Below are 17,778 nucleotides of genomic sequence, written 5' to 3' on the forward strand. Positions count from 1 at the left end.
AGGCATACATTAAAAAAAAAAAATAACTGCTAATGTTTGGCTAGTTTCTCTTTTTTTTTTGGCCTTTTATTATATTTAGTTATATTTGATTTATCATATTTTGGTGTCCCTCAATATGTTCCTCTTATTCTTTTATTTTATTTTATTATTATTATACTTTAAGTTTTAGGGTACATGTGCACAACATGCAGGTTTGTTACATATGTATACATGTGCCATGTTGGTATGCTGCACCCATTAACTCGTCATTTAGCATTAGGTATATCTCCTAATGCTATCCCTCCCCGCTCCCCTCACCCCACAACAGTCCCCGGTGTGTGATGTTCCCCTTCCTGTGTCCATGTGTACTCATTGTTCAATTCCCACCTATGAGTGAGAACATGCAGTGTTTGGTTTTGTGTCCTTGTGATAGTTTGATGAGAATGATGGTTTCCAGTTTCATCCATGTCCCTACAAAGGACATGAACTCATCATTTTTTATGGCTGCATAGTATTCCATGGTGTATATGTGCCACATTTTGTTAATCCAGTCTATCCTTGTTGGACATTTGGGTTGGTTCCAAGTCTTTGCTATTGTGAATAATGCCTCAATAAACATACATGTGCATGTGTCTTTATAGCAGCATGATTTATAGTCCTTTGGGTATATATCCAGTAATGGGATGGCTGGGTCAAATGGTATTTCTAGTTCTAGATCCCTGAGGAATCGCCACACTGACTTCCACAATGGTTGAACTAGTTTACAGTCCCACCAACAGTGTAAAAGTGTTCCTATTTCTCCACATCCTCTCCAGCACCTGTTGTTTCCTGACTTTTGAATGATTGCCATTCTAACTGGTGTGAGATGGTATCTCATTGTGGTTTTGATTTGCATTTCTCTGATGGCCAGTGATGATGAGCATTTTTTCATGTGTTTTTTGGCTGCATAAATGTCTTCTTTTGAGAAGTGTCTGTTCATATCCTTCACCTACTTTTTGATGGGGTTGGTTTTTTTTCTTGAAAATTTGTTTGAGTTCATTGTAGATTCTGGATATTAGCCCTTTGTCAGATGAGTAATGTTTGGCTATTTTCAAGTGTTTATTATTCCAAAGAATTTAATGAGTCAGATTCTGATGCATACATTAGACCTGTGATTCAAGTTGTATTAGATTTGACATCTTTAAAATAGTGAACCATCAAATTTTTGTTATGCATCACCCTTTATTCTAAACTCTTTTTATGCCATTGAATAGTGTTTTATAGTTTTGTTTTTATAGGTTCTGTAATTTTTCCTAAATTTACTTCTAGATATTTGCAGTTGAAATTTTAAATAAGCTTGTACATTATAATTTAAAAGTTTATTACTTGTATATTAAAAAGATGTTGATGTGCATTTAATGAAGGCAACTGAGAGTTTTTCAGATAATTCTCTAGTTTTATAGGATGAAATATACATTTTATAAACCACATAAAAAGATAGTTTGGATTATTTTCAATAATTGGATCTAATGTATTTTTCTTGCCTGAATATATCGGCTAAAACTTTAATAATAATATTTAATGATTGTTGTAACAAACGATAATATTTAATGTCAGTTTTTCTCCTAAAATACAAAACTGTTTGAAAGGAATCCTTTAATGTTTATTTTGTATTATTACTTAAACCAGTGCTTCTCAACTAATGGTTATACCATGCAAATAAATAGCATTAATTCAAAAGAAGTATCCTTGTAGTCTTCATTTACTGTTTATTCCAAGAATGTTTGCTGAATTTTATTAAACGTACTTCCTTTTTGTGCCAAATTGGTCATGTTCTTAATCTTCACATCTGGTATTAAGGTAAATTATATGAATGGATTATTTCATTTCAAATTATCTTTGTTCACTTGAATGAAACACATTCAAACATAGCTTGCTTTGTTTGTTGCTTTTTTATTTATGATTTTTACATTCTATTTGGATGTTTTCTCAGTTTTCTTTTTTGAGTTATTTTTAGTAGCTATAAACAAGTGTAAAGATTATTTTATGCCTGTTCCCTTAAATTAACTGCGAATAGATTATATAACATAGGAATTATTTGATATTCAACTGATTGGAAGAACATGATATAAATTTATGTGAGCCAAATGTATTTTTGGAGATAAATCTTTGATAAATTTATATCTTTCACTATTCCTTGTTCTTTGTTTTACTCTTCTCTAGCCAATTATGATAATTCTAAATTATCGTTAAAAATTCCTTTTTATAAAGTATTTTTCTCAAAAATGTTAAAGTTGCACTATATAGATTTATATTTTTTACATTATAACTCTAACCTATTCTGTACTTACATTTGAACTGTCATTTCTCATTTTATATATTGGGGTTTTCTTGGTATGATTAAAGTTATTAGAGATTAAACCACTACCTCTTTTTAAAAATTTAATCTTACTAATTTTCTACTTTCTATTTCACCAATTTCTGCCTTTTTCTTGCATTGATTGAGTTCATTAGACTTATGGGTTATTTTGTTTCTAATTTCTCATATTGACAGTTATTCTTCTTTGTTTAGAAGAATTCTTTGTCTAGAATAACTGTCAATATGAAAACTGTCAATAAGTAAAGTTTGTTTGCTTATTCAATCATGAAAGTATTTAACATGATGACATGTTTTATAATATCTCGTACGCTATACTCTCATTATTGTTACTTCCCAGCTATTCTGTTGGTAAAGTTTTGATATTTTCTTGGATATATAAGTTATTTAGAAAATAATTTATTATACCTTTTTTCTTGTAAGAAATTAAGATTGTTGGTTTATATTTTATTTTAATCTCCATGTTTATTATATTGTGATCACATATTATTATTAAAATTTATTAAGGTTGTAATTATGGATATATTTTTTTAGGGTAAAGGAGTAGTTTGATATATAAATTAAATTGCTTTTATTATATTATTCATGTTCTTCATGTTTTCTTTACCTTTTTTAACCTAATTAAAAGATTTGGAACTGAAAGAGATACATACATGTCTTAGATCGTGATTTTTGTTTCTCTCAATTTCACCTTAGATTTCCTAGAGATTTGCTTTATATTTCTATATTGTATTATCTGCTGTAAAACTTTTCTGACTGTTAGTGTTTCGCTATGATTGAAGGCTTTACTAATGTAAATTATAATTATTTAACCAATTTGAAACATTTATTTTGATTTTTACCTGTTTGTTAATAATTTTGAGGCTCCTTTGTTTTGTTTTAGATGTCAATGATTTATTCTTATCCAATATTTAACTTTAAATTTCTCCTAGTTGGTTTTAAGCTTTCCTCTGGTAAAAAAGTTATAATTACATTTTGACTTTTAACCCAATTTTTCTATATAGCATTATTTTTAACAAATATTTTGTTTCTGTAACTGGCAAATTTATACTTACTTTCTTATTTCTGTTTTTTTTAAATATACCTTTTCTGTTGCTTTTATTCTTTTACCATTTCATTTTCTTTTTTTTTTCTATTTTATTATTTATTTTATGGTTTCTTTCATTTTTTCCCCACTGGTGATTTGGAAAGTATATATGTTATTCAAAATTCTAGTAAAACAAATTAACTCATATTTACCTCCTATGGCTATAGTTCCAGATTTTTATCTGATAATTTTGAATGGTGAAGATTCATTTATGTGTCATATTTGCTAAGCTATTATACACAGTTACTCAATCAAACACTAATCTAGGTGTTACTGGGAAGGTATTTTGTCAATGTGGTTAATACAGTCGAGTTTAAGGAGATTAGGCCACCCAATAATGTGGGTGGGCCTCATCAATCAGCCGGAAGACCTTAAAAGCAAAACTGAGATTTCTTTGGGGAAGAAGAAATTCTGCCTTAAGACTGCAAACCAGTTCTTCCGTACTTTACAACGTACTGACCTGCTTACAGATTTCAAACTCTCCAGCTCCCATAATTGTGTAAATGTATTCCTTGAAATACATCTCTTTATATATAAATGTATGTATATTAATATTTACTATATCTATTGTATAATTTACATACATATAACAGGTAGGATACACACATACACACACACACATGCACATAACCTACTGATTATGTATTTTTTGTATAAAAAGAACTCTAATACATTAACTTTTCAAGTGTTATGTCATTTCTTTTACAAGAACAATTATTAGAATTTGTTTTAGGCCAGGCACGGTGGCTCATGCCTGTAATCCCAGGCCTTTGGGAGGCCAAGACGGGTGGATCACCTGAGGTCAGGAGTTCAACACCAGCCTGACTGATGTGGTGAGACATCTCTACTAAAAATACAAAAATTAGCTGGGCATGGTGGTGTGTGCCTGTAATCCCAGCTACTTGGGAGGCTGAGGCAGGAAAATCACTTGAACCCAGGAGGTGGAGATTGCAATGAGCCAAGATTGTGCCATTGCACTCCAACCTGGCCAATAGAGTGAGACTGTGTCAAAAAAAAAAAAAGGAATTTGTTTTGTTTTAATAACCATAGTTACACTATAATATTTAAATTATTTCAGTGCTTCTTAGTTATTTATATTATTCTCAAATTTTATTTCTGTTCCCAAATTTTAAATTTAGTTTAATCTCTTTATTTGAACACTGAATTTTCTTCCATTTTCCACATGAGCGTCTTAGCAGCGTGTCCAATTCTTTGGTCACAATATTTTTTTCCTTAAACATTTATAGATGTGGCATCACGATCTTCCCACATGTGATGGTGTAGAGGTGAATGCTAAGGCTAGAAAGCTTGATGTTCCTTTCCTTTACTTTTTGTTCACTCTATTTTTCTTATACTATGAAGATAATGTAATAAAGCAATCACTATCCTTGATATTAATCTTTTCTAATAAAATGTAACTATTCCCATATTTTCTATGTGTATTTCAGTTATAGTTTTCATTATTCTTTCTGTGGTAGTTATTCTGAGTTCTTACTAAAAAGACATATGACCCATAGATAGCTTTTAATTTTCTGATCTCTATTTCTAGTACTTTATCTTTTGTTATTTTTATTTCCTAGTCTTATCCTCTGTGTTCGGATAGGTCTCCATCAGTTGGTTCTTCATTTTACCTATTCAGTTTGAGGAGGCAATGATTCTGTTCTTTACTGCCTCCAATGCATTATTAAATTTCACAATATACTTCATATGTTTCATCTCCCTCCTATTTTATTTCTGTCTATATCTTAATGAGGTACCTTTTCAGCTTAGACATAGTATTCTTACCTCATACTTCATCTCTTATCTCATGGAATTCATATATTTTAAGATTTTATGGACAGCAATAATTATGTATTATCTAAAATTTTCTCCTGAAATAAACTGTGTTCCTCTATTACCTTTTGCATGTTTTGTTCTCCTTCTGTTATGTTATAGAGATATTTTTTAAATTCCCTATAATCGCTTATTTTTCTACTTGCTCATCCTTTAATTATGTTTAACCTAAAAATCAGTTTCATATTGTAACAAAATCTCAAGCAGAAGCAACCTAAACAACAACCAAGAAAAAGCCCTAAGTTACTCTCATTCCTTACCTCTCATTTCCTGAGGCAATATCAGCTCCAAGATGTGTCCAGGAGTTCTTAGGATAAGCACTGTAAAGCTGAACTTTCCCATAAACCCCTGAAAATAAAAGGAGTAACAGTTGGATAGAAAAATCCTTCAGAGGAATGAAAGCCAGGTAAGTAAAAGTCATTCCAGAGGCTGTTGTGCAAAACATGTGATATAGAATCTCTATATGAAGGTTCCATATTATCAAAAGCATTATTTAAATGCTCTATTTTACAATACTAAGATATATCTCACATGGCTGTGAAATTTATTCTCTCAAATGCTATAGAAAAAAGAATGCTACACCACATCACAATAATCTAAAAGGTGGGAAAATAGACCACTCTAATGACTAAAGTTGAAGAGGTACTCCTTTCCACTCTTATGTGACTCCAAACCATTTGCAATTCTTTTGGAAGTTAACCAGTTTTGATATTTTTTGTTACACACTAGGTTCTCCAAAAGCATGGTTAACTCTATTTCCTTAGGATAGAGTTTTGGAGCTATTAGCTTTATGTTTAGTGGCTGGACTTAATATTTTGTCTTATAAATATCAAGGGAGAGATTTCTAAGTCCTTTGTTTCAAAATGCAATTTATTTCAGACTAATAAATTAAAGGCTTAGGAGAAATGTGCTTGATACAGCCCAGTTTTATTTTTTCATGTCTTTCTTCCTACATGTTTTATTGCCATTTTCAATCATAATTCCTCATATTCTAGTGGTTTAAAATGTTTTGACCATGAACCTCACCAGAAAAAGAAAAAACATGTGATTGTGTACTCTAAGCACATATATATTTATTTAGATAACTCAGATATTTATATTTAGATAAAAAATATACACATATATGAATATACTAATATATATTGGAATAGAAGTTCTAATATTTTATTCCTGCACCCAAATGTATTGTCTGCATATCCCTGGATTGATGCACTGTATTTTATTGCAAGTCATTAATCTAAAAATTTAAAAATTTTACAATTTTCATCAGAAAACATAGAAATAAAAGAAGCAGGAAACCACTAAGGTACAAATAATATGCCTTTGGTGTTCATCTGATAAGGACCAAAAAAAAATCCCAATTAATTAGAACTTAACCAACTGTTTATATCAACATCCACATTTTTTCCATATATCAACTATGAAAATGTCAGAAGATAAGAAAACTAAATCAGGATAAATGGATATAAAAAGAACCCCATTTTCAGGATGTGTCCTGAAACCAATCTTTCATAATAGCATTTATATATTTCATAAGACATCATCATCTAAAACCAAAATCCATCTTTTTTCACTATAGGCTAAGTAAGCTAGGCTGAGAAGGATCCTGAAGTAATTTAAAGAGATTTCCAACCAAAGCATTTATAACAAAAAGCAGTTCATGTCCTTAAATTTGAATTATCCAGAAAATTCAATTGACCAGAAAAGCAGATTTCTTGGTCATTTCCAATCATCAAAGGTTTACTGTAAAATGACACCATTTCTTAGTTGTTTCAAGAAGATTACAAATGATTTAATACGATTAAAATTTGTCATCTACTTATGATACTACAAAAATTTGAGCATGCAGTAAAAGAAATACTTCATTCTTTATTTCAATTTAGTATCAAAGAAAATTTCAAAGACACTAGTTTGACCGTACAGCCAGGATCGGGGATCAGAGCAGGCATCTGTGGATAGTCCTAACAGAAAGTTTGTTCCAGTGTTATCACGCTACAGAAAAGAGTGAATACCACAGGCAAAAGAAGATCAAATATTCTTATAATAATCCATCTAGTTTGTCAACTTAGAAAAATTAAAACATTCTTGAACCTCTTGTTATTAGAAAGATAAAATAAATAGCATGCATGGAAAAAACCTTTGGAAACTATAAAGTGCTATCAAAGTATTATATGACAGTAGTTATATATTATGGAACTAAGTTAAGAAACTTCATACTAGCTTAACATTATTGTCTCCACTCTATTGAGTACTGAGATCCAGAGAGGGAGCCATTGACTGCTAATGAATATTAAATTTATATCTCATAGTGTTCAGAAACCTCAGAAATGATGGTCCTTGCTCTTTTTCCACAAGGAAAAATGGCTTACTTGAAAATCTCCAACACAGCAATGCATCTAAGGGAGAATCCAAGAAAATTAACAACAAATTTTCTTTTAAAATGTTCATATTTTTTTCTTTTAATTTTTTTCTCACTTATAGTTGAAATAAGTTCACTATATTTTATTATTCTTTTAGATATTGTATTGTCACATAGCTTAAATATGATAACATATTTATTATTCTTTTAGCTATTGTATTGTCACACAGCTTAAATATAATAACATATTTTTAAATATAATAACATATTTAAGCTGTGTGACAATACAATATCTAAAAGAGTAATAAAGTATAGTGAACTATTATATAAGTAAGGGAAAATAACCAAAAAAAATGAACATTCTTGAAGAAAATTGCTTCATGCCAAGAGTTATCCCTCTTTACTTATAAAATTAGTAATGCCCATATAGAAAAAGTGAGAAAATACTTTGATGAACATTCTCTTATCCCTCAAAACTGAGTTAGTTGGGGATACATACATATGGTTATACAAGGCCAGTCCCCGTTTCTGTACTTTTACATAGACCAATTTAAAATAGGATTTGGTATTGTGGCAATAGCAAATAAAGAAATTGTCAACAGTGAATGTTTCTTATTAATTTATAGATCTATCAGTTGTATAAATGTATCAATAATCGAGTAGTATTTATAGTTGATAACATTGACTCAGTCGAAACTTTAGTGTCTGACTAATCTGGATCTTAATCCAAATGCTGACACTATAAAGCTGTGTGGTTTTCTGCATGTCGTTCATCATCTCTGAGTCTTAGTTTTGACATCTCTAAAATGGACACTGCTCACAAGAGAGCTGGTAAGTGAAATAATAAATATAAATTGCCTAAAAGGGCGTTTGGAATTTAGCATATGTTCTATGAATAGTATTTCTCTATCAGACACAAGCATACAATACACACACTTGCATTTTATTTTTAATAAAAACTATATTATACTCTTACCAATTGTTCCTGGGTCAATATGAATTCCATTCATACGGTCACAAAAGACTCCCTCTGAGGCTCTAAGGAGAATCAGAAGCTTTTGTTCCTCTTCTAAGGGATTTTCTAAAGTACCTGTTTACAAAGAAAAGTATTATCATTCAAATCAATTTGAAATTAAAAGAAAGAGAGCGAGAAATTGCGGTATAATTTCAATAATGCAATGTAGATACTGTGAAGTAGACTATATGGAGGAGTCAATGGTCATGCAGATGAAATAAGAGTAGGATAAAAAAGATTCAGTAAACTTCTTTGAAGGAGACTCATGTATTATTCACCAGGTATTCACTCTTCTTTCTTTATCAGGGTAGCGTAAACTTTCCTGACCTACTAATATTTATCATGGTCATATGACTTGCTTTGACCAATGAAATTTGTGTGAAAGTGGTAGGAATATTAGTTTTCAGTTGATGCTTTAAGGGACTTGGCAAGTTGTTTTGTTTTGTTTTATTTCATTTTTTACCAGATCTCTTTCAATGTTGTTCTCTACCATGAATACAGAATTCCTTAAATAGCCTGTGGTATCTGAATGAAGAGATATGCAGAGCAAACCTGAATAGAACACACAAGCTGGAGCCAAGTTCAACCAAGTCTAACACAAATATTTCTTGATGTAAACCACTGAGATTTGGGGATTATTTGTTACACACCATTATTATGGCAAAACCTGCCTGATACACTGTCTATGGCTAGATAACCTTCAAATCTCTTTATATGCATTTTAGCATTTACTCCTCACAACAAACCTGAGAAGTCAGTATAATTATTATCCCAGTTTTAAATATTTGCACATAAAGAGGCTTACAGGTTAAGGGACTTGTCTAAATTGATCCAACTATTAAGTAACAGAATCTATTTGAACAAAGATCTGTTTATGCTAAGTGTTTATTTAACAGATAAGAGGTTATTTTCTAAAACTAAATTCTTTTAGCAGCATAAAGACTCATAAAGACATAAGGCTATGATACTCAGACAGCAGTTGGAATTGTTTCTGACCTAATTTTATTGATGTTAACAGTGGAGTTTGGTATGAAAATTCATACTTCTATGGTATGAGAATTGTTCAGGGAATGTGTCAAATTAGCGTTAGTGAGTATGGACCTAAGGAAGGTTAGTTTCAATGGAACGTATGTCTTAGAGTACAAAAATATTAAAGTTATTAAAGTCAGTTGTTTGAGAAGTAACTGGTGGGAAGGTAATCCCAAAATTATATTCCAAATCAGACAGGTTAATAAAAACAACCAGCTATCAAATGCGACTTCCCAGTTTATAAATTCCCAAAAAGATAACCAAAAATGACATTGCTAAATACAATGTGAAATAACTAGTAAACTTACAATTGCCTGGTTTTCATCTTGGTTGCTGGTCTTTTGAGCAACATAAAATCATCCCCCCTACCTGACACTTCCTATATACCTGGATAGCCAAAAGGCACAAGGTAAGTCTAAAGCTTGCTACATACCTATTTTTACAGTTCAGCCTTCATAGCCATTACTCTAGTACGCTGCTGAAAGCAAGCAAGATTCAGACAGGTAAGTAAATCTGCCTAGAGGCATATAGTAGGTCAATGGGTGAGCAAGCCTATGTATTTCCAATAATATGCAAAGGTGTGTTGCTCCTCTGTGTAGGTGATGCCACTCCTCAGCTGAGAGCCTGATGCATCATCTTAGTGAAAATAAAGATGTGCTAGAGCAGAAAGAAGGGAAGCAGGGGAGGATGAAAATGTTTAGTAAATGTGTATGGCGTAGCTGTTATCTTGCCATTACAAGTCTGTCCAGTAAGCTGTTTTCCAACTGTGATTTCATTTATTTCACGGAGGGTAGTTTAGAGTCTTTGGGAAAAAAAAAAAAAAAGTGGCCTAGCACTAAAGAGATACCAGAGAGAAAAAAGTAGGACAGTTTTTGCCCTAGAGAAATGTATGCAGAGTCCCACAAAAAGAGTTCAGCGTTCCTCTAAAATTAGAGATTAAATCAATTATGCAACCCAACACTGCAGCACATGTGGAGCTTTCGCAGAAAGTCTGGGCAAAATTAGTTAGCCTGCCGTGATCTTTTGCTATCTGCAATGGCCAGAATTTGGCTTCCTTTTTGTAACTGAGAGAAAACGAAAGATGAAGAATAGGGACTAAGTACAAAGAAGGCAAAGGTGACCTAAGAGAAGGAAATACATGCTATTGTAATATTAAAATGAAATGCTTCTTGAATGTGTAAAAGCTGATAAATGGAAAGCTTTAAAGGCTGAGATCCTCATTTTCTTCTCAAATCTAGCAATCAAAGAAAGGTGAGGTGCTCTCTCCAGCGTGGACTTTGCCCCTAAATGAGGGTAGCCACCTCTGAGACAGAAGATGCTCAGGATACGCAGCTCATCCTTGGTTTACCTTTGTAAAGCTTCTCTAAACTATACTAAGAAGCATATTAAACCTGGGCAAATTTATGTATTCATAATGGGAGGGAAAATAATTGTCATTGTGCTGCAAAGACATTCCAGATATTTCCACATGCACAATTTAATTCTCACAATTTTATGATGAATACAGTTGAGGTTCTGATAAGGAAACTGAGGCAAAGAGAGGTTAAGTAGCTTGTCAGGAATCACACAGCTGTTAAATGGTGAAGTTGGGCCTTAGACTTAATAAGTACCATCCTAAGACGTGTGGATATGGAGGAATAGAAAAGAAGTAAAGGGAAGCAGGCATTACTTAGTATGATGGTGGGCAGTGAAGGGGAAACAATGTGTTCCAGATGTTAAAATCACCTGGAGAGATGGAAGAAAATGAGTTCTGCCATATGAAAGATAATCATTATAATTATTTGGGGAATATGGTACAAATGGGTTCCAGGAACTTCAAAAGGTAAGAATAAGAAAAAAAGGCGTTTCATTATTTTATTAACTAAAGCTCTTTGATGGAATCAAGTATAATGCTAGTCTGCACTTAAGCCCACTCTGTCAACGTGACTCACCAGACCTTGTACCAAGCCAACCCATAAGAAATTATTTACCCTTCCTTCAACTCACTCTCCTCTGTGCTCATGAGATTTCCCAGCATTTATGTTTTACCTTCATCTTAACTAACTCTGATTCATCCCTCAAAACTTGGCTCCACCGTAATTTATTCCTAAAAGCCTTCTATGATCTTGAATTAGATGCCCCCTTTTGTGTGTAAAATCTTCTGTACCCCTTGCTAAAGTAATTCTACTTCAAGAAACTTGTCCTAAAGAACTAGTAGGGGACAAGAACAAAGAATAATGCTCAAAGTTCTCCACTGCAGTGTTATTTATTTATAATTGGCAACATTTAAAAACACCTTGAAATAGCAAACAATTAGAAATATTTTTGTCCATTTTAACCTCCTTCCTTTCTTCCCAGACTTTTTGACATACTTAATAGCTGAAACATACAAGTCCCCAAGCAACCATATACTCCCTTGCCTCTGCCCCCCTCTGCCTTCATTCCTGTTTTTGTCATGGCCAACTCTTACATATTTTCAAACCCAGTTCAGATGCCACCTCTTCTGGAAATGCCCTTGTCAACTAAGTCTGGGTTAAGTGACCTTCTAAGGGCTATCACAGAATGCCATGTTTTGCCGCAATACTTCTAAAACTATACTGTAAGGGCCATTTACCAGATTGCCTCCTTCTCTCAGTGAGCGCAAGAAGAAACTATGTACTCCCAGCAGAGTTTATTTGAAGATATTTTATTCCAGAAATGTTTAACTTGGTAATTTTTACCAACCCTCCTGGAGAAAAAAATTGGAATAAAGAAAAATACCCCATAGTAATAAAAGACTAATTTCACCAGTAAATTACAACTTTTAAGCATTTATGTACCTACCATTATAGCTTAAAAATATATACTGCAAAAATCAACAGAACTACAAGGACAAATGGAGATACCTATAATACTTACAGTAAAGCCAACACAACTGTTGCTAAAAAAAAAATACAATAATGATACAGCAGTTTTGAATAATGCAATTTGCATATTTGACATAACAGGCATAGATGGAAAACTAGACCCACAAAGAATGCACATTCTTTTAAAGCTTGCACAAGACATTTAAAAAAATTGATCATATCATGATGATAAAGCAGTTTAACAAATTTTTAAAAATTGGAATTATACAGCATTTGTTTTCTGACCATAGTTCCATCAAAATTTACAATTCATAATAAAAAAAATTTCAAAAGTGAGCTATATTAAAGATCTTTCCAATTATCAAAGAATACCATTAAGAAAGTTAAAAAGCAGCCAGACGTGGTGGCTCATGCCTGTAATCCCAGCACTTCGGGAGGCCGAGGCAGGCGGATCACAAGGTCAAGAGATCTAGACCATTCTGGCCAACATGGTGAAACCTTGTCTCTACTAAAAATACAAAAATTAGCTGGGCGTGGTGCGACGCACCTGTAGTCCCAGCTACTCAAGAGGCTGAGGCAGGAGAATAGCTTGAATCCCAGTTGCGGAGGTTGCAGTGAGCCGAGATCGCACCACACTGCACTCCAGCCTGGTGACAGAGAGAGACCCCATCTCAAAGAAAAAAAAAAAAAGAAAGTAAAAAAGCAAGCCACAGAGTGGGAAAAGACATTTGTACTACTTATAACCAACACAAGATACATTCCAAAATATATAAATGACTTTGATAAATCAATATAAAACAGGTACATTCATCATTAAAAAAGAGTAAGAGAACAGCTATTTCACAAAACAAGATACTCTCAAATAAATAATAAATACATTCTACTATGCTGAATCATATCATAAAAAAGAAATAAAAATTAAAACAAGAATGAGATCTCACTACATATCCAGTAGACTGGATTTATAATGTTTAATTAAGCATATATTTTTCATTTTATAAAATTTGTTGTATATGTGTGTCATTTTCCACAATTAATAAAAATATATTAAATGACTATGTTCCAAGAATACTCTTCAATGAGTTTTATTGATCAAAAGAGGGGAAACTGGCCAAAATTTTAGTCACATCTTCTGAATATACTATTTTGCAGGTGCTAGTCACTGAATCCAAAGCAACAAATTGTGTTTTTATATAATTTGTATTTTTATCTGAGTTAATCTTAAAACTCTATAAATATCACGACTGCACATGAAAGATAAAGAAATTACCCCCAAAATAAATTTTGTACATTTTTCCCTTGTCCTCAGAAGTGGGTTAAATGGTGATGACTTTGGAAGTTGAGCTTCTACCCAAAGCATAACCATTTTTCTCATGCCCTGTAATAGTGATTTTCTGAAGACCAGAGCCTCTAAAACCTTCTTACTATCATATAAACCCAAGCTGGTAAATAGCACTGAACCAACTAAATTGCAGCACATATTTTTTTTCTGAATTAGCTTTTAATTCCCAGTGTATATTTGACTCGCTTATTCCTAAAACATTCCTCCCCAGTAGAACTGATTCCATCTGAAAATAAATGTAGGGTAGAATGGGGCTTGCAGTCCAGTAAGATACAAATTGGTTATAAAAATCAGTAGGCATTATCAAATTATAATGTCCAACCCCTCATAAAGTGATTTTATTCAGGCTAACAAATTTTCATTTTTAATGAGGCCTCTCAATTTATCAATTAATGAAATATTAAAATAAACATGAAAATATGTTATTCATTCACTACTTGCAAAATGTACAAAAATTCTGAAAACTTCCTCCATAAGGTCGAGCAAATTACCTCATTTCTTTAAGCCTCAGCTTCCTCAATGATAAAATAGGCACAATAACAGCATCCATTTTTTGTGAGGTTAAATGATTTAGTCCATGCTAATAGTACATGGCACAGTGTCTGTATATGATACATGTTTTTAAAAAATGTTGGCTCTTAACAATATTAATAATAGTAGTAAAAAAAACAGTAATAGTAACCATGGAGGTATCACACTTATTTAAAATTAACCTTTAAATTTGAAAACTTAAAAAAATAAGGCAAGCTCTTCCTAGCAAGTAATATCTAATTCCTAAAGTACTAGCTAGACACTAGACATTTCAAAGCAAAAATATTAAGTGACTACTTATTTCAATGTCCAGCCCAAGGAACTTCAGAAAACACAAAGTTTACCTTAAACTGAAACATTCCTGTAAGTTTTCTAACTAAAAAAAAAAATCATTCATTCATTTATTCACTAGATTTCCTAAAATTATTTTGTTTGTATGCAAAATTAGTTTATAATAAATTTATTATATGATTAATTATTTTAATAACTAAATAAATCCCTAAGAAATATTATATTACTGTTATATGGATTCATGAATCAAAAGTACAGTTTAAGAAAGACTGATTTAAAAATTATTAAAATAGGAAAGATGATTACTGCAAATGCCTTTAGTAGAGACTAACTGATGTCCCAATAGGACAGAAGAATCTTTATTTGTATTAGTGTTTGGCTTAAAAAATATATTAAAACTACACACACACATATAGATTTAAGGATAATGTGATGTTGTGAGAGAACTAATATCCATCAGAAAATAAACAGATCATTCTATTCTTAATATCATTTTGAAATAAGTATTATTTAACTGTTGGCTGCCAGCCTTATTAGGGACTTTCCAAGCACAGAAATGAGTTTTAGTGTTTCCTGTACCTCTAAGGGGCAAAGCTTTTACACTTTTGCTCCTGGTTAAATGGAGCAAATGGTTAAATGGTTAAATAAGTAACAGCTTCAAAAGTCACATCCCTTTTACGTCACCTTTTTATTTTATCAAACAACTGTTAGTTTGATTAGGGAACTGTGCATCTAAATAAACTGAACTAACCATCTATTTTGCAGGTATCTATGTACACTTATATTATACACATTGCATATGTGGGTATTTGTGTCATTTTCTAATCATAGTTAAATTTGAAGGAGGACATACTTTTTTAACTTTGTATATTTTTTTAAATGAACATCACATACAAGATTCTCTCTGGCTGTTCAATGGGTCTGACTACTGGGTATTGTGGCTTTAAGCTGGAGGATATGTTTTAATCTACGCTTTTCTCAGGTTTGTCTCCTTCTTATTACTTAATCATCCAATGAGCCTTACAGAACTGTCAGTTTGAAAGGCAATAAACTGTGTATGGATTTTTCTTCTTCTTTAGGATTGAGAAAGTCCCAATCATGGAAGCAATGAAAGAAACTTCCATATACCTAGTACTTCATTTCCTGACAATCAAAGGCACGTGCTAATGATGACCTTAGGCTTCTGGCTACAAATGTGAGACAGGGCTGACAAATACCCATCACTGACCCTGAAAAACAATATGTGACAAGTTTTAGGATAAAAGCCCGAGTGCCTAGGATAATTACTGAGCAACTAGACAGTGCATCATGTGACCTGGTTGTGACAGGCCAAAGAAACAACGAACTGCTGTGTCCCCAGGGATACCAATGGTTGGGGCATATCTTGTTGACTAGGGATCAAGGAGGGTTCTATTAAACTTTAAATATCCATTAGGATATGTGTTTCAAAAATGTATTTTTACAATACAAATAAATTTTATAAAATTATATACATTTATTATTTTATATTATTTAAATACTATATTTATTTTATATTATTTAAATAATATATTTATTTTATATTATTTTAATAATTAATACAAATGTATTATTATTGGTAACCCCTATCTGAAGTCCTTCTAAAAATATTAAAAGAAGATTTTTCATTTGCAGTTTTAAAAGTACAATATTAAAACAGTCTTTATTGAGTTGACTGTTTGGGTCAATAACAAGTTAACGGCATTGATATCTAAAACAACAAGGAACATATTTGTTAAAGCATGAGAACAATGTCTCATATAAGAGGAGATATTGATGAAAGGGATGGGCTCAGACAGCTATTCATGGGCAAAGCTTTTATATGTTTAAAAAACATTTAAATTAAATAACAAACAAATGTTTATTGAACAAGCTTTGAGTTGGGGACATTTTTAAGTCAGTTTCCTGTTCTAACAGATTGTAAAAATGAAAATACTTTGAATCCTACAACACATCAACTTTTTAAATTTGTTTTTGTAACTCCTTTTTTCCTTTCACATAGGGGATAAATATATTGTAGTCATTTAAACATTAACACCATAATTTCTTCCTCACAGATGTAGACATTTAAGTGTAAGGAGATTGAATGTTTTCCAAGAAAAAGGCAGTGAGCTGAAAGACAAACCTAAACATGCCCATTCACTTATATATACATTATTAGTCATAACAGCATATTATCAGAATTCTACAATGCAGTAGGTACTAGGGTTATAAAATGTTCTGATTAAGTCTATCATATAATGGAGATAGGACACTAATTAAAACATGCTATTCATATCATTACCGAATGCAGTAATGGCAACATGAATGAGTAGCACGGATCAGAAGGAAAGGTAACTGAAATCTACTGCATGGAGACAGGAGAGGCTTCATATAGGTTGGTGCAAAAGTAATTGTGGTTTTTGCCATTAAATAGTAAAGGTAGTCCTGGGCAAAGGCTTGAAGGATGATATTTAAGATAGCTAAAACAGCCATTTGTCCTGGTCCTGTTTTTTGTCAGCTCTGAGACCTTGAAACAAATCAATTATCTCTCTGGATTTCAGTTTCCTTACCAATAAAACGAGACAGACGTTTCAAACAATCACAGAGATTTGCAGCATCACAGTTATGAATCTTCTATTGGGGAATTTTCCAGAAATTGTACAATGAGTTACTAAACTAAAATCACAATTCATGTCTCTGGAATTTCCATATTTGTGAAGCTAATTTCTGTCTTGTTAAAGCCATACTCAAGAGACTATCAATAAGTAGCAATTCTCAGCATAATTTGGACTCATTTAGAAAGCAATACTGTATATCTCAAAATCTAGCCCATGAAACTCATGACGTTCACTATAAACTCACTACTATTCACTATTCTTTAGCTACAGGGGCTGCCTTTCTGCCTCACGACTACCACACAAAGCACATTTCTCCCTCGGGACCTTTGCACTAGCTCTCCCTCAGCCTGAAAATGCTCTTGTTCAAATCTTCGCAGGTCTAGCTTTTTCTTGTCTCTACAGTCTGATGTCACATTGACTTGTTAGAAAGGTCTTTACTATCTAACATATGGTTGCCAGCATCCAACCTGGACCTCTCATTAATTACTTTTCCTATTTAATTTCTTTCAGAGA

The 17,778-nt window shown here is 32.2% G+C and overlaps 1 protein-coding gene across 6 annotated transcripts in view; it reads right to left on the reverse strand.

Annotated features, from left to right (window-relative positions):
- The window catches only part of PKHD1 (PKHD1 ciliary IPT domain containing fibrocystin/polyductin), a 484,536-nt gene that overhangs the window by 154,839 nt on the left and 311,919 nt on the right, over positions 1 to 17,778 (reverse strand). For all 6 annotated transcript variants that reach the window (XM_518534.6, XM_016955664.3, XM_009451446.4 and 3 more), the window contains 2 exons: positions 8,591 to 8,704; positions 5,516 to 5,603 (listed from right to left, as the gene is read on the reverse strand). In XM_518534.6, coding sequence (XP_518534.5) covers positions 5,516 to 5,603; positions 8,591 to 8,704 — 202 coding nt within the window. The remainder of the gene's footprint in view (positions 1 to 5,515; positions 5,604 to 8,590; positions 8,705 to 17,778) is intronic.

Source organism: Pan troglodytes, chromosome 5 (genome assembly GCF_028858775.2).
Source record: "Pan troglodytes isolate AG18354 chromosome 5, NHGRI_mPanTro3-v2.0_pri, whole genome shotgun sequence".
Classification (NCBI taxonomy): domain Eukaryota; kingdom Metazoa; phylum Chordata; class Mammalia; order Primates; family Hominidae; genus Pan; species Pan troglodytes.